Genomic DNA, 22044 nt, shown 5'->3' on the forward strand with positions numbered 1-22044 from the left:
TGAAGAGTGCCTGTCCTCTCAGGGAGTCAGGGAGCCTTGCTCAACCTGGTTTTGCAGAAGCCCACACCCTAGAGATAACTTGTACTATAGAGAGAGTAGCAAAATGATATTTTTCTTTATGTTTAAAATCTGTGTTGCAGATTTTCAGGAAGTATTTATTTATTCTTCAAATTAGCTGAGCAGGGGAATTAGCTAAACAGAGACGGATTTAGAGATCAGCACAATGCAGCAAGATTAAAAAACCCTTTCCACCTGAATTAATGAATTTCAGTCTGCTTTTCATAAACTAGTTTTTCAGAAGTCATCTGTGAAGCCTTGTATAAAGAATTTTTAAAGGTAACTTAATGGGATGGAGAAAAGGTTTAAAATTATCTACAGGGGCTGTTGCAGGAGATATTAAATATTGATTTATCTTGGAGTAAGAATCATACTAAAGAGTGAGGCTTGTAGTCAGATCAATTTATCTGGAATACAAACTATATGGCTGTATTTAGTACTATGTCAACATGAATCTTAAACAAGAAGATGTGAAAGGTTGGTCATTTAATCTAAATCAATTGACTTTCCATATCTTCAATTAAAAAAAAATATCTTAACCATTCAAACTGAACTGCTCCTAAATGTTTCAGGTGGTTTATCTTTAAAAATGCTTCATTTAGTCAGTCCTACTATATCATAACCCTCTTCTTGATGTCCCTGTGCATTTGTTGTTAAGAGGAAAAAACATGCACAATCCAAGGCTTTTCCAGATCTTAAGTTTTTAATACTTCAGACTCTCTTGAAAACCCAATGTAAATCGTTCAAGTAATCTGGCAAATAAGACTGTAAGCAATTTTCTGCTACTTGCCACTGCTAGTGCACTGCCAAGCTTTTGGTCATAATATAAAAGTTGGCTCAGATTGTTCTTAACCAACTAAAACTGATTACATTCCCTTTTCAGGCATAAATAGATACCAGTATGCCAGCTAGTGGTCCTGGCTAAAATATTTTTCAGTGTGTATAACTGTACATAGGTCTCCAGTAGGAAATCCTTTATCCAAGTGTGACAGAGCAGGATGTCTCAGATAATTTAAGTATTACATTTGCTTTTGTTTGTACTGTTTTCTTTAAACATATTCATTAGACAAGAGCAGAGCTTTTAATGTTCCATGACTGAAAAATCCATCAAACAGATTTATGGCAGAGGCAGTGTGGCATAACAGCCAGTGGACTGGCCTAATGTTCAGAAGTCCTGGGTTCAGTTCTCAGCTTAATCATTGACTTTCTGGGTAACCAGAAGATAATAATTTCCCCTCTCTGTGCCTGAAGATACTGTTACCAATCTCCTTTTAAAAATTATTTGGGTACTACTAATGTGCAGTGGTAGGTATTACAATTGTCTACATATATCATAGTAAAAAGCTTGAAAATACTGATTGCTTCCTCAGAACATTATTGTGCCCTTTCCTGTGAGACACAGATAGAAAATATGATCACAGTTATGAAGTATACAAGTACACAAAGGTGTAAGGAAAGTATGATACAGAAAATTCCCTTTTGCTCACAGATTGTATTTGTCCTCAGAGCAGCAAAAAATCTTCCATTGAACGAGGTGCTTGAATGTTCCTTCAGTGAATCTCATGAACTTTTCCATATATCTCAACTAGAGTGGGTGAATGAGGATAGGGGATAAGAGAGAAAAAGTGCATTTTAAGTGCAGAGAGATGGAGTAGGACCCAGTTTTTGCTTATCCTGAAGATGAGGTCAAAAATAGTCTTAAGTGAGACATAAGTGGCTAATCTGTGGGTGAAACCGCTACTTTTGAAATGCCCATTCAAGCTTGGTTGTTAAGGTATAAAACCGTTTTCTAAATTGTCATTGTTGTCTTGAACTGAAGAATACTTAATGGATGCCTTCTGTGGGAAACTTGAAACAGATTTTTCTTTGTAGAAACAAAACAAGGTTTAAAAAAAATCATTTACTTTAAATGAAAAACCAGAGTGAATTTTTGCTAGAAGTATTAGCTATAGATGACTAGCAGTTTTCTCCTTGAAAATTGCAGCAGAGAAACCACATGATTTTTTTCCACCCAAAAGTAGTCAGTTTGTGTTTAAGATGGTTTCAGGTGCAAGGGTTCCTGGATTCTGCATGGAAAGAAGTGCATAGCCTTCTGTTATCCATTTAAAGTACTCTCTCTCTTCTCTCTCTTGCATTATTTTGATTCATACTTCCTGCATGGAAGAGCTATTCCTGAGAGATGTAAATCTCTCCCAGTTTCCAGGAAGTTTATATTTGCCTGTATTTGCATGTCGGATGTCTCAAATGGAACCTTTCTATTTTATCAGTAGCTTTTTTGTTGTTTGGTTTCGTGAATGAGCAACCTGGTCTAGTGTAAGGTGTCCCTGCACATGGCAGTGGTGTTGAAACTAGATGTTCTTTAAACTCCCTTACAACCCAAACCATTCTATGATTCTATGCATTTATAGTGCTCATAAATCCTGTTTGGGCTGCTTTTTCCTTGAGAATAAACTTTAAAATCATAAATTATGAGAAACTTATTTCTGATTGTATTAGAAAGATAAGTAAGTAAATCTAGCAATTTCAGTGATGCAGTGCTACCCCTTTGTCTTCAGCCAGGACATTGTTAATGCAAGGTCTTGTCCACTTGCATGGATCCTTACAGTACAGTCTTCTTGGCTTTGCACTGTTTTATTCCTAAACAAGAATAATTCTTCTTCATACCAGAAGGCCTTCCACCTAGCCATTTCAAAGGGAAAAAGAAATAATCATTAAGAAGGAAGAAGCATCTTCTTCAGCCTGGAAAGAACCTGTTTAATTTTGATTCTCAGATTCCATGTAAACATTTAAGAACTGCAGGCTTTGGTCCTGATTTTGTAAAGTGCATTAGTCCATTCTCAGCATATTCCCCTGGAGTTAAGTACTGACTATCTATGTCCTTGAGGCCTCTCCTAGACAGGAGTGAAAGTATTTGGCACCTTACAAGATTAAGGCCTATACAAGGCTGCAAGAATTTGCAACTCACTGTTTTGTTTTCTTTGTTATTGCATTTTTTTCCCTGTTGCATGAAGATTAAAGACAGGAGGTAGTTGAGGGGTACATTTATATTATCACAGGCATTACGTACATCATACTTGATATTGTAATCATGCAAACAGTAATCTTGCCTTCCTGACATAAACAGTAAGCAGCACTTTTTCCTGAGGTTGAAGTAATCAGAGAAAAACATGGCAGTGATGGAGGTACAAGAGGCAAAACACTGCATAATGATGTTATTATCATTGTTCCATTGTCACCCATCCTTATACCTTAGTGATATGTTCCTTTTCTCTCTGAACATAAGAAAAGAGGCCCGAGTATAAATAGAGCAATGTATAAGCAGCAATGATAAAATGCAACCTTGAAAAAGTATACTTAAAATGCTAAAAAAACCCCTCAGCTTGATAAATACAGAAAAAGCCTACTTAATCTTTATATGCATGGTATGCAATTATATATTTACATCCAGCACAAGGCAAGGCATATACTTGAAAACAGTAGCATTTGGTGGGATTTTGTTAACTGCCTTGATTGCATTTCTAATTCTAAATATGAATATGAACATTTAAGCCCAAGTGTCTTTTGCATCACCAATTTAAACTACTTCAGGTGTCTCCCTGAACACGGGTTGGAACAGACATATCTAGAGGTTTCCAATGCTTATAGATGTAAACAAAAAGGGTAGGTACCCTCAGTGACTCATTCACAATATCTGGGTTAGATATCTGTACTTTCAGAGCATGGGAAGATTTACCCTAATGGAGCTACTTGAATTTACATTTACAATATCTAACACTATTCATATTCAAAGATCACTGTAATAAAATGCACAAAACTCAGATTCAGATTTTTCCCAAAATTTAATTGTAAAAACACTGACAAATACAGAATTCGAAATACTTGATTTTGAACATTTATAACTACTACCCACGTGTCAAGTAGAAAAAGTGTACTTACTATTATTTGATAATTGATTATTACATCATGTAGTCCAAGTTTATCAAAGTTTTTCCAGGATTGTTTGATAGTGTCCCAAACTCTGACATGTGCCTGTCATAGCGAACAGTTGAAATGATGGAATGAAGGTATTTATGAGAACATCATCTGTCTTTCTCTTAGCTTTTATAGATTTAAAATTAAATGTATATATGTGCCTGTTTACGTGTGCTTAAATAATGTTCACATGCTGTTCACAAAAGAACATCAGATTTCTTCTCGATATGTTTCACCAGTGGCATGTATGTATGTCTGTCTGTGGTTTTTTGGATTTTTTAAAGACCTTTCTTTTCCCAACTCTGTGTGGAGAGCAGCTGAATTTGCTTTGTGCTGTTGAGGTTTGCAGAACACCGCAAGGAAATTGGCGTTGGTGATTTCTTTTCTGCCTTTTTTTTCCATTCCATTCCAAAAAAAAAAAAAAAGTTGTTGTGCTGAACCTAGAATAGTTTTGCTGGTTGTTACACTGCTGTGGCTTCTTGCTAAAACTGGGTTTTCAGCCTGCAATATATTACTAGGTGATTGAGAGAGAAGGAGGTTCACAGTTTTGAGGCAAGTAACCAGATCTCTCATCTTCTGAATTCTGTTCTGATTGTAATGCATGACAATACTTTCACTGAAATTTAGTCTCAAGTGTAAAAGCCTGGGGGAACATGCAGATATACATACAGTATCATGGCATTGTCTAAATTTGGTAAAAGTATTTTTGTTCACTTTTATGACATTTAAATGGCTCTGCTTTTAAATAGTTAGAATTACTTGGTGAAAATGAGGTCATAACTGACAAGGTCCAACCACCTGCTAAATTAAACTGAGATATGTATATATATTATTATTCCTTTGTAGTATTTAGACTACTAGGAAAAAAACCCCTCTTTGTTTTGCCATGTCCTTACAGATTTATTCTTTTAGATAAAATGTTAAAAATTTGAATGAGCATTCTGAAGGTTCAAGAGTAGCTATTGAATTGCTTCCATTAGTCAATTTATAGCACAGAAAAAAACAAACAATGGTCCTGCTATTTCCTAGTAAAAGTCTATTTCAATTGTAATTTGTGTTTATTTTTGTCTGTCTCTCAAAAATGCACATGTATGTGTTTAATTAAAAGAAAGCATGGTGGGGTTTTTTTAATGGTTGCATCCGAATTCCTTCTAATTACAAGGTAAATAGATTTGATCTGTACCATTTACCAGTTCTCCCTTAAATCTAGTGATGTTATAAAAGAAAATTAACTTCTCTCCATAGAAGGCTCCCAGTTAATCATCTGTGGATGCTGGTCAGGAGGGAAGGGAACAGAGAGGAGGGAATTTCTCTTCAACTCAACAGTTGAACAGCTTACACTCTGGAACACGAGATTTGATTATCTTAGCATGTGTTACTACAAATGTTATTAACAGTCATAAAATTATCCAGCTCTTTTAAAAACAAGTGACAGACCAAGCTTTGGACTCTTTCTGACCTCTGGCGAATTCTACAGCCATATTATACAGAGTGTAAAGTAGCAACTCCTTTTGTTTGCTTTTCATTTACCAGCTGTTAATTTAATTGATTGTCCCTTTGTTTTTCAAGGACTAATGACTTCTCATCAGTCTGAGATGGAACTTCACAGATCATGTGATTTTTTATTTTTTTTTTTTAATCTTTACCTTTTAGTTGATGTGTGATTTTACTGCAGGCTGCTGTATGATTTTGCTGCTGAAACAAAGAGTTAGTCAGAAAGGTCTCAGATACTGCCATGCATCATGCCTTTGTGCATGAATAAAAAGTTGGAAACCGCATGAAAGCAGTAGTTGGGTTACCACACAACTGGATATGCTTAAGTCTGAACGCTTCATAACTCTAACTACTGGGGAGTTGCAAACTTATAAATAACCTTGCAATTGGTTAAAATCATATTAAAACCATATGAACAAAGACATAAAGCATTTGGTTAAGGGGGCTCAGTAAGTGCAGTAATCCTGTTGAAAGTAATCTAACCAGGGCAGATCCATAGCTTAGGAGTCCCTGCAAGCATGGCAATAGTTATGGGGATGGCAATATTTCATGTGTAGGAGGGCATAATATCCTAGGTGGAAAGATTTGCTATCTGTTCTTTTTTTTTTCTGCTTTTAAAAACTGTTTTTGAATTGAAACGCTTACTACTAAAAGCAAACTTCAATACACTGAAGTCTATATGCACTTAGGATCTGCTGAATGCTCCTGATAATCAGAAAATTAATTTAAATTATTCTTATTTGTGTTTCAAAATCAAGATGGCTACTGTTCACTCTAAGTAAATAGAAGCTCTAGGAATTCTGATCCTTAAGATCAGGCTTCCAAAATAATTAGCTAAAGAGAGTGTTTACAAGTAGGCTATTTGCATTGGCATTTACTTATCTGATGAATTTGGGTTTTTTGCCGCTAGCCCTCCAGTTTCAAATTTTTTTTCTAGACATTTTAAATTTTGATGAAATTGCAATTCTCAATTTTGACTCCAGAACCTGGGTCTTAAAAGAAGAAAATGACAATCACTATGCAGTTTTGTTGCTTAACGACTTTGGAGTATTTTCTGCTTGCGATGGTCTTGCACATGTCACATTGTCACGTGGAAGCCAGCTGAGGCTTGCCAGTCAGGCAAAGAAATTTTAGTGTTAGTTCCCTGTTATCTGCTTTTAACCTTTTACTTTTCAGTTATGCTTTAAGATGGAAGAGTATATTTAAAAGGGGACCTAGTGGCTTCTCTCTCCCCACATCTTTTCAAGCAAGCTGTTTGCTTTGAGGCACTGCAATGTAACACAAATCTGTAGTCTGTGGCAGGGATTCTAGTCCATGCTGTATGTTCAGCATACAAAGATAGTGCTGGAACAGTTTATGAACATAGGGGCCCTCCAAAACTGGAAGTAGCAGTATGTCAGGGTTAAAATTCACTAAACTACCCCTCTTTGATTCCTGAGATCATTGAATTCAGGTATTTCACTTACATAAAAAACTAAGGGAAGGTTGTGTCAACATCATAGGTGTCTGCATATCCTTCATTCTTAAAACCTGTAAATCAGTGGTTGGAAAAGATACACCTTGTATCTTGTAATATCTTAAAATATCAGCATTCCTACAATGAGTATGCCTGCTTTGCTAATTTAATTTCTCTGGTTTCTTGGAGCAACTCCCGCTGCTATGACATTGAAAACAAGTCCTAGACATCCACCACAGTTCTGCAAAGCCAAAGGCCTTGGTTTTAATTGTAGCAATAATGCCACTATTGTGTTTATCTACTTTGCCATCCAAAGAATTCCAGCAGTTGCATGCCTGCACACCAGTAGGATGATTGACATTGTTGTAATAAGGTTAATGTTTAAACTTCCCACCCGTAATAACTAAAATATCCAGAGATAAGGCTGAAAGTCAATTTGTAATTATCCCTGCTGTGCCAAGACATTGCAAAAGATTCTAAGTGGAGGGTAATTTAACTTTTCAGTCCTAGCTGTTAAAAAGTAGTAACAAGGTGAAAAGCTTGGGACTTTTGTATCTTGACTTTCCAGAAGGCAGAAAAAAGGAGTTTTGGTTCCTCCTTATTCAAACTGGGAATAATTTTCTCTGTGTTCTACTGAAAATATCCTTTTTATATTTTGAATACGTTAAGTTGTTTGCCTGTTGTTTACTGTCCATGGTACATGAAGGGAATAGATCACAGTTAGCAAATAAGCTACTGGAACATTTAGTATGGAATATTCAATTGAAATACATTTCATACATAAGGCAACATGTGATAATTATTTGAAGTCATTCTAACTAAAGCACTGTCCTCAGAAGAAATAATATCCCTTCAGTCGTGTGTTCTGTGGCTTCTGTGAATGACCCATATTAATTTGATTTTTCTAGAAACTGGCTCTTTAAATCAATGTTGGTAACTGCTTCCATGCTAGGCTATTGAAATAAAGGTATTACATCATTGTCCAAACACGTCTACTTAAATAAAAGTATTTGTTTGCAAAAAATATATATATTTTAAATCTTTTACACAACGATCAGCATGCATGCCATTTTCCATTTCAGACTAAGCATACATTTCAGATGTGGAAAAAGCAAGCATGTTGAAATAATTTGAGGCATGGGTATAGTCAGATCAGTCTTGGTAATCCAGAAGGGAGGGGTGCCCAGTGTATTATTACATTTCATATATTATTTTTCAAGAGATGGATGCAATCAGTCATCTTCTCGCATATGGTTTGAAAAAAAATTGTCTTGCTGGCAAGTAAACTGTTATTTAAGTACACAATCCACGGTACTACAGAAACAGTTTTGCCAAACTTGTCCAAGTATTCTCACATCCTTAAAGATGGTATAAATATCATTTATGGCAAGCCGTTTACTTCAGACTATATGGAATGCCTTCCTGCTCCCCTGATCTAAGTGTCCCAGTTTGCATTATGGCCTTTATTGCTTCTGTTTGATGGAGTGATCAGTAAAAATTTAATGACACTATAAAATAATAAAAATGTCATTAATTTACCACGGATCCTGGATGCAGTGGTTGTAAAGTTACATTAATAAACAGAATATTTTTTACAACAAAAAGCATTGTTACGTGGGAGCGTATAAATAACACACATAAATTTAAGGGCAATTTTACTGTTAGCACACACATTATTATGGAATAGCCAATAAGTGTATAAAACATAGTATATAAAATTTTATGAAAATATACTGTGCGCATCAAAAATTCAGCTTTTATCTAAGTGCAGAGAAAAAGCCATTATTGTGTGCTTACTGTTTCATTGCTGTTCTTTCACAAGATCACAATTTTATATTTGTTTCTAGTCATTTGAAGTTTGCAGCCTTTACAGAGGTAGGGGCTACAGATTCCTTTTGCTTTACTCCTTGCTTCACTGAATCATTCTTTTACCTTCCACACGTGAAGAAAGAATTGATACTTTCTGGCAGAACGTGACGGAAAAGTTGCTAATTTAATGCAAAGCTAAAAATAATGCCAAAGGGGTTGAAAGGCTTGCTTGGAAATAAGGGATAACTATCTAGCAGTCTATCTGTCATCACTGGGGCCGCTCCATCACTGACTGTGATAATATGTGAATATGATGGATGCCACAGCCTTGTGGCTCATAACATTTAACATTCATCAGCTCTCACTAACGGGGGCTTTATAATTTAAATATCTTTATTTAATATGCAACATCTACCTCATACATCATAATTTCAAAGCACTTAGAGAACCAACAGTCCTGCAAGACAGTTGAGCAGACTTTAATTTTTTCAATAACTTTTACGTTTTCTGCATGTTTGTGACTGACAATGCATAAATAAGTGCCTAATCATATCACAGAATGGAAAATTAAGATTTGGCTGCTCAGAAGGTTCTTTTTTCTCTTCTTTTTCTCATTTTAAAGGAAGGATTATTTTTACTGAGTGTTCAACATATAAAGAAGCACAAAGGATCTGATTTGTGTTGGGAAGTGCTTTCGGTTTTCTAATGCCAACTCCAGCTGACTATGTCGGTCTAGTCATGAGGAAGGGTTGTCAGTGTCATGTCTTAGACCTTTTTTTCTGAGTTTGAAATGGGAAAACTTAATGTAACTATACAGTATAAGCTCCACAGCCAGCACAAAAAAGCCCAAACCAACAACAACAACAACAAAAGAATCTGTTCAAAATAGGGGTCCAAAATACTTTCTCACATGAAAGAAAACACCTGCACTGTCCATAGCAGCATACTTTATTGCAAACTCGCCAAAATTTTCTACTAATGTCAGTTAGGGAGGCAGCAATCTATCCAGTAGCTGATGCATATGTGTGCAGATGTAATGCATGTGTAGGTAGCATATTTGTTAGCGCAGCTACGTATAACTGTGTAGTTTTAATGAGGGTATGTCTGTTTTTTCATATAGGAGCATGAAGTAGAGAATCAATCTTCCTCTTAATCATTCTAGGCAAACACATGCTTTTAAGGGATTTTTAGTGCTAGTACCTATTCTTTCTAGGATGAATTCAAGACAGGAGCAAAGACAAATCCCACTAAAAAGGATTTGAGCTGGGTGGGAGAAGTTTCCTCTCTAATAATAAATTTCATGTGAATTTGTTCTATTTTATGGAAATGTAAAGGCATCTACTAGATAAAAACATTATTAGTATTGAGGAAGTGTTTTCTATTTTTTTTAGTTCTTTGAATTTTTATAAAACCAACGCAAATATCAAGCATTTTTTTCTATCACTGTGATGATAATTTTCAGTAGAAAACCAAGCAAACGAATTACTTTAAAAGGCATTTCAGAGACTTAAATATAACTAGCTTTGTTAAAGCTTTTTATGAATTAGAAGGAGGGGTTATGAGTACATCTCCTTTGTTTGACAAGAGCAGGTATTTTTATGGCATAAGTGCTTTCATTTTACTGTTTCTGAACCTTATCATGTAATTTTCCCTTTTCTCCTTCCATGTCAAAATATTGATATTCTTTCAGAAACTTTCTTTCTTCTTTTTTTTTTTTTTTTTTTTTTTTTTTTTTTTTCCTTTTTTTTTTTTTTTTTTGTGTAACTGAATATTTTCTGGTAAAATCAAAGAGAATGAATGACTAGAAAGATATTCCAAGTGTGCATATTGATATGTAGCAAGGTCTGTTGATTTTTATAGCAGAAAGGTATTTCTCCTTCAAGAATACTGCAGGTGTTGTATTAACATCCTTAAGAAAAAGCTTTTAGTGCAAATATTTTGGAAGAGAAAATAAATGTGCCAAAAGCTGTTTTCTTAGCACTGATCTTTGTTTTTATCTCAACTGCAAATCAGCCCTTTGCAGTGGAACACAGAATCCTTGACAAACTTATTTTTTATTCTCTCTATCAGTAAAACCTATCCCATCGTGATGATTCAGGTGTATTGTTACATTGCAAAACATCTTTCAGTAAAATATTGGGCCTCTGGTATTGCAATGCCTTTCTGCAGTCACATTTCATTTGTAACCCTTTCTTTTCTCATGATTTCCTTCGTATGCGAAAGCTCCTTCATCAACCGTGGATTTTATGGAAGAAAATAAGCAAAGAAGTTAACAAATATAAAATGCAGAGTTATTTTTTTTTTGACAACTGGAAGATTCTGAGGAACTTTTAAAAATGCAGTTAGTACCTGAAATGCCTCAGCTGCATGTTGTGGCAAATCCAGTGTCAGATTGTGCTTTCTTTTCCTCTGCATATTAAACACAAAAATTTAAAAAAATCCATGGTTGAAGGAATCAAAAGCATGAGGAATCAAAACAATTCCTCACTTGTCCTGGTGAGGTTTCATTGCTAAAACATAATGATAATAGAAAAATAATCACATTGGAAAGGAGTAGTTGGAGGTGGAGCAAACGAGGAGTCAAGGCCCTCAAATACGTTTTGTCCTTAAAAACATTTCCAAATTTCTAACCATCTTTTAGGAGAGAAACTCACAATGTTTTCTTATGTCTAGTAAGCATAGCACAGAACTAGGTCATTGAACAATAGTCTGAACAGCAATCAGCACTCTACTTCTGCATAATGCATTAAGTAGAACATGGAGAAACTGTTCATAGAGCTGAAAGCTGGTATTTCATGTCTCTAAATTCAAGCTGACATGACATTTAATATTGTTTCATAGTAATGAACAACAAGGTTTCGTTCATTCACAAGTACAACATAATGCCAAGTTTAGTCTGAAGAGGTAACAACAAGGCAAGAGGGAAAACACGCTATGTTCCTCCAAATGAGAATGCTAAATTAATGATAACCATTGAACACTTTGCTACTGATACACAGTACTACAGAGACTACTACTGAGAGACAATATTACAGTGTCTTTCGTAGTACCCTTGTCCAGTACTGAGGAACTGGCTTAACAAATAAAATACCTTTCAGTTTCCACTTTCTAGTTCCAGGTTTCCTGTGGAGGTCTCCAGCTCTCAAAAGCTTTCTGTTTTTCTAGGAGTGGGCAGTCCTTTTTCTTTTTTTTTTTTCTTTTTTTTGTCTTCTTAAGTTCCCTTTTCACTGTGGTACAATTTAAATTTCTATACAAAATAATATCAGTTCTGTCCTCTAATATTCCTTGTTTCAAATATATGACTTTGAAAACCTCTGCATAAAATTCAGACTTGTATTTTCACAGAGGTATGAATGCAAACTCAAATTTCATAGTGAGGAAAAAGTGCTTTTTTCATTAAAATAACAGTGCATTTTAACACAAACTCTTCTTTCCACTTCTGAATTTTCATGTTTCCCAAATGTTGATTGTCTTTTTCAGTTTAAGTTACAAAATAAGTGGAAAGGCAAAGTGAGCAGCATCAATCAGCACTGTGTGCTGCCAAGAGTGTTTTGTATTTGCATGTACAATCGTTTATGCATTATGGCAGTGCAGATCAAAATAATCTCAAAGTTTTTGTATATGTTTCACATTTAAAGCTGATTTTCATAAATGCAAACATTCAGAATCTGTAAAAAAAAATTGTCCCTGAGCTAAAATTCTAATTAGATGCATTCATTATTTGTTCGGATTTAAAAAATAAGGCATGTATCAATGCATACACATATGCACAGGCATATAATGAGAACTATCCTATATGGAGCATTAAGATTCCTTCTGTTCTTTTCCAGGAGAGAACAAGATTTGAAAATTTAGGCCCACAGTTAACAGGGAAACCCAGTGAAGATGGAAAAATTGGCCCTGGTGTCATCGATCTTACAAGGCCAGAAGATGCAGAAGGTGAGTTACAATTTTGACCATGGGTTATTGAACACTGCATCACAGAATGATATGGCTGAAACACTGCCAGTGTCATAAGTACTGCCTATCTTACATCCCAGGGTAACGCTGGATTGATTTCTGTCTGATTTTGTGAGATTTCGGTAAGTCCATAACAAAGGGTGGAGACATGAAAAGGATTATATAGCCCTTTTAGCACTTCTGCAACACAACTGTTTCTCCCCCAAGCAGCTACCCATTTTAAACTATTAATAACATTTTAGGAAATATTGAGAAAATTATCTCAGGAAATATATATATATACATATATATATATATGTATGTATGTATGTATGTATATGTATATTTTCACCAGTGCTTAGGATTTAGCAGCTTTGAAGAAGGTTAGAACATTTTAAGAAATCTACCCACCAGTACACTCACTGCCTATTCATGATAAAGCAAGTAAAATCTACTCTCAGGAAGCTGTAAAATGATAATGGAAAAATATTTCACATTTTCTGTATGAAAAGGTCTTTTTCATGATATCAACCTTTAGTGCACTCATTTCAGTCAGGGTTCTGTATATATCTACATATTCTATATGTGTTAAGCCACAGGTGGAAATCAGTGTTTACCAAGACTGAGTTGAGTCTCCAGCAGGATTACTGTGCACGTTCTGGAAGTGGATGTCATTTTACCCTATCATACATTAGAAGAGAACATATAGACATATAGGAACCCTAAATAGTCATGTAGTAAGTCAGGTAGTAAAATTAATGTACTGTTGAGATAGAATATTATATGCAGGATTTTGTCTCCTCAATTCACTTTTGTTTGAGAGTCATTTCACTCTTTTTTAAACTGGGCAAATTCTAGTTATGGCTTGGAAAGGTTAAAACACCTCTGATCTTTTCCATTAAAATCCAAATGTCTGAAAAATCCAAAGTCTCATTTTTTTTCTTGGATCAAAAGAATAGGACCAGTAAACTTTAGGGAGCTGTTACTTATGAGCTTCATTTTTTCATCTTTTATTGAATGTGATTAGCCACTGTTGTATTGTCTGAAAACAGAAAAGTAATGAACAGAATGTAGATGAAAACTTTCAGACTGGTGTTTTGCAATGATTCTGGTTTTCTAGAAAAAAGGAATTGGGAGATACATGGACTTCAAAAATACTTTTTGACTAATCAGTTATTTATAAACTGCTTTATAAGGGAATTTCCATCCAGCAGCAATATCTCATACTTCAATGTGTTAAAGAATATTTTTTTTGTCAGTTTGGGTGAAAAGTTGCAATGGAATACTTACAGATACACAGTTACTGGTTTAGATGACATCAGGTCTCTGATGACGCTCTTGTTTTAGCTCATTTCCTTCAGTTCATCCATTCTCTTTCTACTGTCCTTAATTTAGTATCTTGATACACCTCGGGATAGTGACAGCCCCCCCTTGTTACTGGATAGTGCAGAGCAAAGCTTTGACATATGTAACCCAAGCTGCAGTGATGTGTGCCAGGTTAAGGACAGTGTACATGTCTTTCTAGAGCTAGTGGGGCATTTTGGGCATGGTGCATTGCCACATTAGAAATCTGAGTTCATGAATGGATTCAGATTTCCAAAATTTGTTTAGCAGCCAAGAGATATCTCTGGAAAAGAGGTGCTGGATACATACCTCTGCTGATCTGAAAAAAAACATTGGCAGGAGATCAAAACTGAGCTGCTTATTTGTCCTTCTAGTTGCAGACAAGGTGAATTTAGATATCAACCAGATGCAAGAAAAAGACATTCAAAATATCACCCAAGTTTTGCCCCTTATCTTTGGCAGGCTGGCTAAGAGATGACACTTCTAGATTGACATCATTTAGAGTGGAAGGCAGCAATCACAGCATCCAGGATGTGAGGCTTCTAGTATTTTTTCAGTAGCTACTGGCTCAAACACTTCCCTGGGCAGTCTGTTCAAATGATTGACAACTCTTTCAGTGAAGAACTATTTCCTTATATCCAATCTAAACCTCCCCTGGCACAACTTCAGGCCATTTCCTCTCGTCCTATTGCTTGTTCCTTGTGAAAAAATACTGACCCCCACCTGGATACAACCTCCTTTCAAGTAGTTGTAGAAAGAGACAAGGTCTTCCCTCTGCCTCCTTTTCTTCAGGGTAAACACTCCCAACTCCCTCAGTCATTCCTCATCAGACTCGTGCTCTAGATCCTTTGCCATCTTTGTTTCTCTTCTTTCACCTCCTCTAAAAGTACTTGGTTGCATTTTATTGTGTTGCCACAGTCATAATGTCAGCTGAATGTCAAAGATTCCTAATAGGCACAGTCATATTCTTTGAAGACTCAGTGTGTTTCACACCTTCCTTTCTGTTTTGTCATTGTTACTTTAAATCTTTTTTTTTAAATTTTTTTTTAGATGTCACTTGAATGCAGGTTGATGTAGACATCTTTAGATAATATTTCTGTGGGGTTTGTATGCTTTTACACAAATAACGCAGTCAAATAGAGAATAAAGATTTCCGAAGTGACATATTGATGGTCAACTTTTGCTGCCCTTTATTTTCTCATCAGAAGTAGATCCAGATCTCTGGGGCCCAAGTGCAGTTGTGACAGAGTGGGTGTATGGCTGTTAGATCTACCAGGTGGCTCTACTCTCATCACTAGAATTTTAGAACTTCAGAATTATGGAAGTCACCACATTTAGAGAAAATATTAATAATTTGTAGAGGATCCTTTTAAAGTGGTGGTGGGTGAGGGGAGTAGGGATGGGGCAATGGTGTAGCAGATTTTTTCCTGAGCTAAGGACTCCAAATTTAGTCCCACTGCTGGTCATAAACTGGGGGGAAACACAGTTTGGGCTGCATTCTGATCCGCCCACTGACCTAGACCAAAGGGGCTGTGGAAGTGCAATTCCGCTCCTCCATTTGTACCTGCACACCTGCATTTCCATAGGAAAATGCCCAACAGGCATTTGAGATCTGGGGAGTCCTCCTGATTCTCATTGTTTTGATACAGCGTTTAAGGTTCAAGTAATTTGTTATGAGACATATCAGCAGACTTCTGTTTTATGGAATGCTTTTGTAATAGTATCTAGCAATGATTTCTCTATGCACCTTACATCTTTTCTATAACATATGGCAGTGATCTGAGTTTGACAGGATCAGAGTCATGTTTTCCTGTAATTTTAGGAGTGCTTGAGGTACTGGCTCATTGATCAGAACATGAAGCTGCATTTATTTTTTTCTTGATTAAGGAATTATAAGATAAATCTTGAAATTCTTCAAACTTAGCAATTAGACAAATGTGAAACACTGTAGAATATTTTTTCTTAACTTGTTGCCCCTACCCAGTGTGTGAAAACTTTTTTAAGGTTAATTATGGTAAGAGTTAATTAATGGTAACTAGATGTACTTCCAGAGATGATCTGGTGAATGAAGTCTTCAAAATTTGTGTTACTCATAATGGGCTAACAGTCATCTGAATGGAGGCCTGAAAATCATTAGCAAGAGTTTTATATTAAATGTGACATAAACCAACATTTCTATTACTTCCTTAGCTACCAGCAGGACTGAGCTAACTATATTAAAAATCATACTCAAACTGTATTCAAAACATTGCCACTGACTGTGACACCATTGAAGAATAATCCACAGCTGTTTGACTTATTTCATTACCTGAAGTCCCAATTGTCAGTTGAAATATATGATACATTTTTAGCTAGCAAAATTCAAAACTATGATTTAATAGCCTCATAAACATTCCATGACTGATATCCAAAATTATAAGCAACAGACAATTATAGAACTAAACAAGAATGTCTGCTTTTTTTTCCCCAAATGTTATCATTTTAAAGGAAACATCAGTCTTACCGTAGGTGTCTTCATGATTTTGAATATTTGAGATTGTCAGTACTGAAATACAGCTACCTGGCATGGACACACCAAGACAACTTTGAATCCAGCTATAGCTAAAACCTCTCTTGAACATGACTGACATACATCAACTGAACGTAGTGTATAGAGTGTAGTCAGGAGCCATAGGTAAGCCCTGTTTAAATTTCAGGTCAGGGAACCTGTATAATACTAAGTATTTGGTATAATAAACACTAACGTATTTCATTCTCAGTTACTGAGAATATTGCATGATGTGAATATGCTTTTTATGGTTCAAGTTCTAAAAAAGGTTTTCCTTTCAGCAGTGCTAGATTTTGGGTGATAGTGCTGTTTCTTTTGAATTGTACAATGTGCTTGATGTTTATGGATCCTGTGCTTGTATCATGTGCTCTATGTTTATGGATCCTTCTGGTTTTGGGATTGTGGTTAAATGTCTTGGAAATTTGTAGGAAGTTTGTTAAGGTTTTGTTTTCTAGTAGATAGAAATATGCAGAGTAGACATAACCTTCCTTTTGAAAATTATGTGTTTTACCTTAGCTCAGGTTGCAGTGTGGTTTCCTTCAGCAGTCGTATTCAGGGATTCAAATTCCATCAAGACCTGATCTTCTTCCTGTCAAAGAATTGGATCTGTTGAAATGTAATTTTCTTGATTGACTCCTAGGCCCAGGGCAAAAACATCTGAATGTTATTGTTTTGCCACTACCTCACTGTCTTATTTTGAAATAACTTCTCTCTGCCCTGCTTTACTAAGTGAAAAATAAGATCTGTTGTAAAGCTAAAATAATTTTTATAAAACATATTGAAATAGATGAAAATGCATTATCAGTACTTCATATTTAGTTCTATGTTTATTCATGTCAGTACATTAGAATCAGTGGCTTGTGAGTTAAATATTTGGCCTCACAATTTGCCATTTGGGACAAAAAAAGAGTTCTGAGCCCTGTTTTGACTCATTCACATTTTTCATATGGTAGATTTCTTGATTCTGTAAACCTTGTGTTTAGTACTTGCTGCTTCTTTCTTTGGTAATACTCTACCAGTGTGTTAAGCATGGACCATAGTTCTGAGGATAGGTACAGGCCTGCTAGTTTAGATAGAAACAATTTTTAATAATATGGTGGGATCTATCTACTTTATCTGTATCTATGTATTAATTTGTTCTTGTATTAGACTAATGAGACTTTTCAAAGTCTCCTAGAGGATAATCTTTGCTATGAAACCTAGTTGTCCAGTCAGTCATTAGAGTCCTCATCATGGGACTGGCACCACCCCACTCTCCTTAAATGCCCTCCATAGTGCCTGTCTCCTCTCTTTACCTGCTTGCTATCTCTTACTCCAGTTTGTAAATTCCTTGGATTAAAGATTGTGGTTTTCTATATACCAAGTCACTCTTTGAGATTACATAACTTTAAGCCTCATCGGTTTGTTCCTGGTGTCTTTGAACAATGCTCCAAGTAGGCTGACTGGAAGCCAGTTGCAAGCTGGGTAACCACTGGTAATTGACTCATTCCAGTAGTAAACCCTAGCTTGAACTTATTAATTCTAGTTCAGATATGCACAGTTTTTGGTTTGAATCTGATTTTGGACCTGAACCCAGGCTTGGAGTAACACAAGCTCACCTTATCTTTTAAAAGAATATATTTCAATTCCTCAGAAAGCTTAAGAAACCAGTTCTACAGCTTTTCAGATGATGGATTTGTTGACCAACATATAAAGTCAATGAACAGCTCAGTACTTGCAGCAGTTAACACACTCTGTCTTTCTGACACCAGGGCAGACATCATGACACGTGCCCGGGTTTTGAAAATCTATTAGGTAAGAAATAGATCAACACTTAATTAAAGAGCACCTCTACCACATGCTCAAAGCCTCAACAATCTTCTGTACACCCAATAGTAAATAATTGCCTATAGGAAAGAGTGAGAGTTCCTTCTTTACTTTGAAAAAGGTTGACTTTGAACAGCTACAGAAGCAGGTGAAAGGGAACCATATATTTGCAGGCAGATCAATCTTGGCAGGCTGCCAACATGCTCCAAATCTGTGAGGTAACTTCTTTAACACCTTCCTCTGCAGAGGTGTAAACAGCAGGTAGTACATGCATGATAAAGCATCACCTACTTTTGTGACAGAGCTTCATAAATACTGGAGGAAAGAATGCCTCTCCACTCCAGTATTTGTTGCACATAAATATTTGTAATAGTTGCTATGGCAGTTGAGAGAGGAAAGATGAAAATCAGAAAACTGTGAAAGCCATCTGAAAACAAAGAAATGTTTCTAGAGAGAATGCAGTAAGCTCAAGTACTGCAATTTTTACTCATCTGAATTCTTGTTATAGGTCTTTGATTACAAAAGTAAAATCCCGTAATTGTATCTTTATTATTTAAATATAAAATAACTTATTATCTTAGTCAATTAGACCAGTTGCTAAAAGGTGGCCTTCATTAATTGCATTTGCCATTTTTAACATCCATGAATCTGATTGTGCCCGATACTTGAGTGATATGCTTAAATTTTTCAGAATAATTCATAGCAGATCAGGAATCTGGGAAAAGGTACTTAGGCCCAGTATTTCAATTGTGTTGGATGAGATTCAGCCTTGAAGTAACTCGACACCTGCAGATGGGATAGGAATAAGATGTCTTTAGGAACCACCCCATCACTTTTCGTATGGCAACCACCTCATGCATCTCGTTGTTGCCAGCGTCTCCATAACATTTTAGAGGGGGATCTGAAAAATCTGAGCTGGGAGTGTGTGGAGTGATCTTTTCATGACGTTGAAACCTCTTCCTCTCAAGACACTAATATTTAGCATATAGTAGGCTTCTCACATTCAGAATAACAAATCTGGATGTCCTCCATAACTGTTAACTTTTGATTTTCAAATGTCTCAGGTATCTTTTTCCTACTGCTAAATACGAGGCTTTCTCATTTGGCAGTTCTAAGCTACAGTAATTGATTCTTAGAGAATAGTACGTCTATTTAAAAAAACCCTCTAGTTAGAATTTCTGATGTTGTACAATCAACCACACTTACAATGCCCTGAGTTTTACATAGGAGTGCCTATTAGCACAGTTATGGCTAAGGTCTTGTCCCAGTTTCCATTATATAGTAAAACATTATTTTCAGGAATTTAAAAGGCAGCTGTAAAAAGCAACCATGGGCTGCAGTTTCACACAGAAAATCTTCGACCATGAGAAAATTGTCACAAATGCCGAAAGCGTCAGTCAGTTTGCGTAGCTATTTTTGGGTGGACTGAGTGAAAAATTAAATATTCAGTGGTTTAAAACATTTTTTCACACGCATGTACAGCCACCAGGTGTAAAACACCTCATGGTCCTGATTCTTAGCTCTGCACATTTCTTGGTATTGCTCCAATATTGCAAAAGAAGCTTGAAGCTCTGTAAAATAGCATAAAATTTCCTGGCACAACTGAATTTTCAGCTGACAGAGAAGGACACCATTATATCATACTGCATGAAGGAGGAAAGAATCTTGCCCTTCTTCCTTACCTCCATGAGCACAGGGAGTGGAGCAGAAATATGAATGCATTGAGAGAACACCATATATTCTGGCTAAGCCTGAGCAATTGATACAGATTCAAACAAGTCCTCTTTGTACAGCTGTCTATTTTTCTAAGTCTATACTCTGTACGACTTTTTCCTTCAAGAATATCTCAGCAATAGAAAAGTGTTTAAGAGGATCTGTCTTTCTTCCATGTAGGTGTGCCAAGCGTCAAAGTGTCTAGTGCAGAAGTTGGTAGCGAGGGGAAAATAGTTTCTTAATTTGTCCTTTCACAGAATCAGTGGTCCCAAATTTGTGTGGGGTGAGCATTACTTTTCACTTTGGACAGGGGTAGCTTCACCGGACTTAAAAAAAGAATGATTTGCAAATTTTCATGAAAGACTCTACTCCATGGCAAATCCTCCATTTTTTATCCAAACCAGGTTAATGTGGTAACACACTGGGACATGCCATTGCTGTGTTTGTAAAATATTTTCCTGATTTCACTCACAAATCCCAAATGCACAGGTATACTATATTTTAAAGTATTAGTCTGAAGAGTTTTTCCTAATATTTATTAATACTTGTTAATTTACAGCTCCTGTTATCATGCTGCTTTTGCTTCTCTCCCCTCATGATACATTATTTATTAATTATATTATCAGTTATTGTAATATCAGCACCTCATGTGAACAGCAAGGAAAAATGGCATATATGTATCCTAGCCCTAGGTCCTTGCCATCTAATTACTGATGTGATATGACAAGTGAGAACAGCAAACATTGGATGGAAGGAATTAGTTATATTGATACAAAGAATGATGTTGCATCATTCAGAAAGTGACAAATTATTGAAGATTGAATCTATGAAATGAGTCACTGAAGCAGTGACTACAACACGTTGAAATCTTTTGCAAAGTATTCTGCATTTCATTAATATCTGGTAATCTGAGGGAGGTGTTTCTGTAAAGCTCTTTCCCATTGTTAAGTGTAGTTCCCTTTCACAAACCACATGGTATTTAAGCTTCTAAAATTCATTGTGTTGCTAAAAAACATGTGAGCAAGCAAAGAACAGTGTTCAGTCACACCTTGAACAACGCATCCATCAAATATGAAATCAGACTGCCTTCTTTCTCTGTGCTGAATTCCTGTCTGTCATTTCTCCATCTTAAAAAAAAAAAAAACAACAAAGCATTGACTGAAATATGAATGGATAATGTCCTATGGCCCTTGTTCAGGCAGGATTTCTTTCAACAAAAAACTGTTAGGGATGACTAAAGACTGAAGAATCAATTCCTGTGTTTCAAATCAGTATCTAGATGTTCTGAATGTTCTAGGTGACACTCATGTCATGAGAAATTTGAAATTATGTGAATAACAGCTCTACTGGCAGTCAAGTTGTTACTTTTATGGAAACATTTTTATGTTAAATAGATTCATGCATCCCTCTTTTTATTATTTGGACTTTGAATATGATTAGTATAATAACAATAATTTCTTAGCTGTTAGAACAGCAGTTTTTCTGAAAAATAAAATAAAATAAATAGATCTTGTCAGATACCTAACAATGACTATTACAATTATTTCTCTTGGGCTTGGCTGTTTTGTCCGTAGTTTCCTTTCTGTGGGCCTCTATTTTCCTCAATTGCGTATGAAATAAAATATCAAAGGGAAACAACCGTACTGTTTGTGGGAATGTTGACTGGCAATCCCTTGCTTCTGGCATGATAACTTAGGCTGAGTAACTTTCAACTTAAATATGTTTCACATTTCTTTTCTATCAATAATATCTATGTCAGAATGGGGTTGTTAGCATTTAATTAATTATCTGTGAAGGGTCTTGAAGTCTACAAGTGGCACATGATTGAAAAATCTGATGACACTTAAACACCTCCCCAAATTTATGGAAGAGACTGTTTCTTCATCCCAATTTCTATATAGATGTT

The 22044-nt window shown here is 35.7% G+C and overlaps 1 protein-coding gene across 7 annotated transcripts in view; it reads left to right on the plus strand.

The window, feature by feature from the left end:
- The window catches only part of SOX6 (SRY-box transcription factor 6), a 263816-nt gene that overhangs the window by 218071 nt on the left and 23701 nt on the right, over positions 1–22044 (plus strand). For all 7 annotated transcript variants that reach the window (XM_018076030.1, XM_018076033.1, XM_018076032.2 and 4 more), the window contains one exon: positions 12619–12727. In XM_018076030.1, the coding sequence (XP_017931519.1) occupies positions 12619–12727 (109 nt within the window). The remainder of the gene's footprint in view (positions 1–12618; positions 12728–22044) is intronic.

This window comes from Manacus vitellinus, unplaced genomic scaffold (genome assembly GCF_001715985.3).
Source record: "Manacus vitellinus isolate BGI_N305 unplaced genomic scaffold, ASM171598v3 scaffold_30_pilon, whole genome shotgun sequence".
Classification (NCBI taxonomy): domain Eukaryota; kingdom Metazoa; phylum Chordata; class Aves; order Passeriformes; family Pipridae; genus Manacus; species Manacus vitellinus.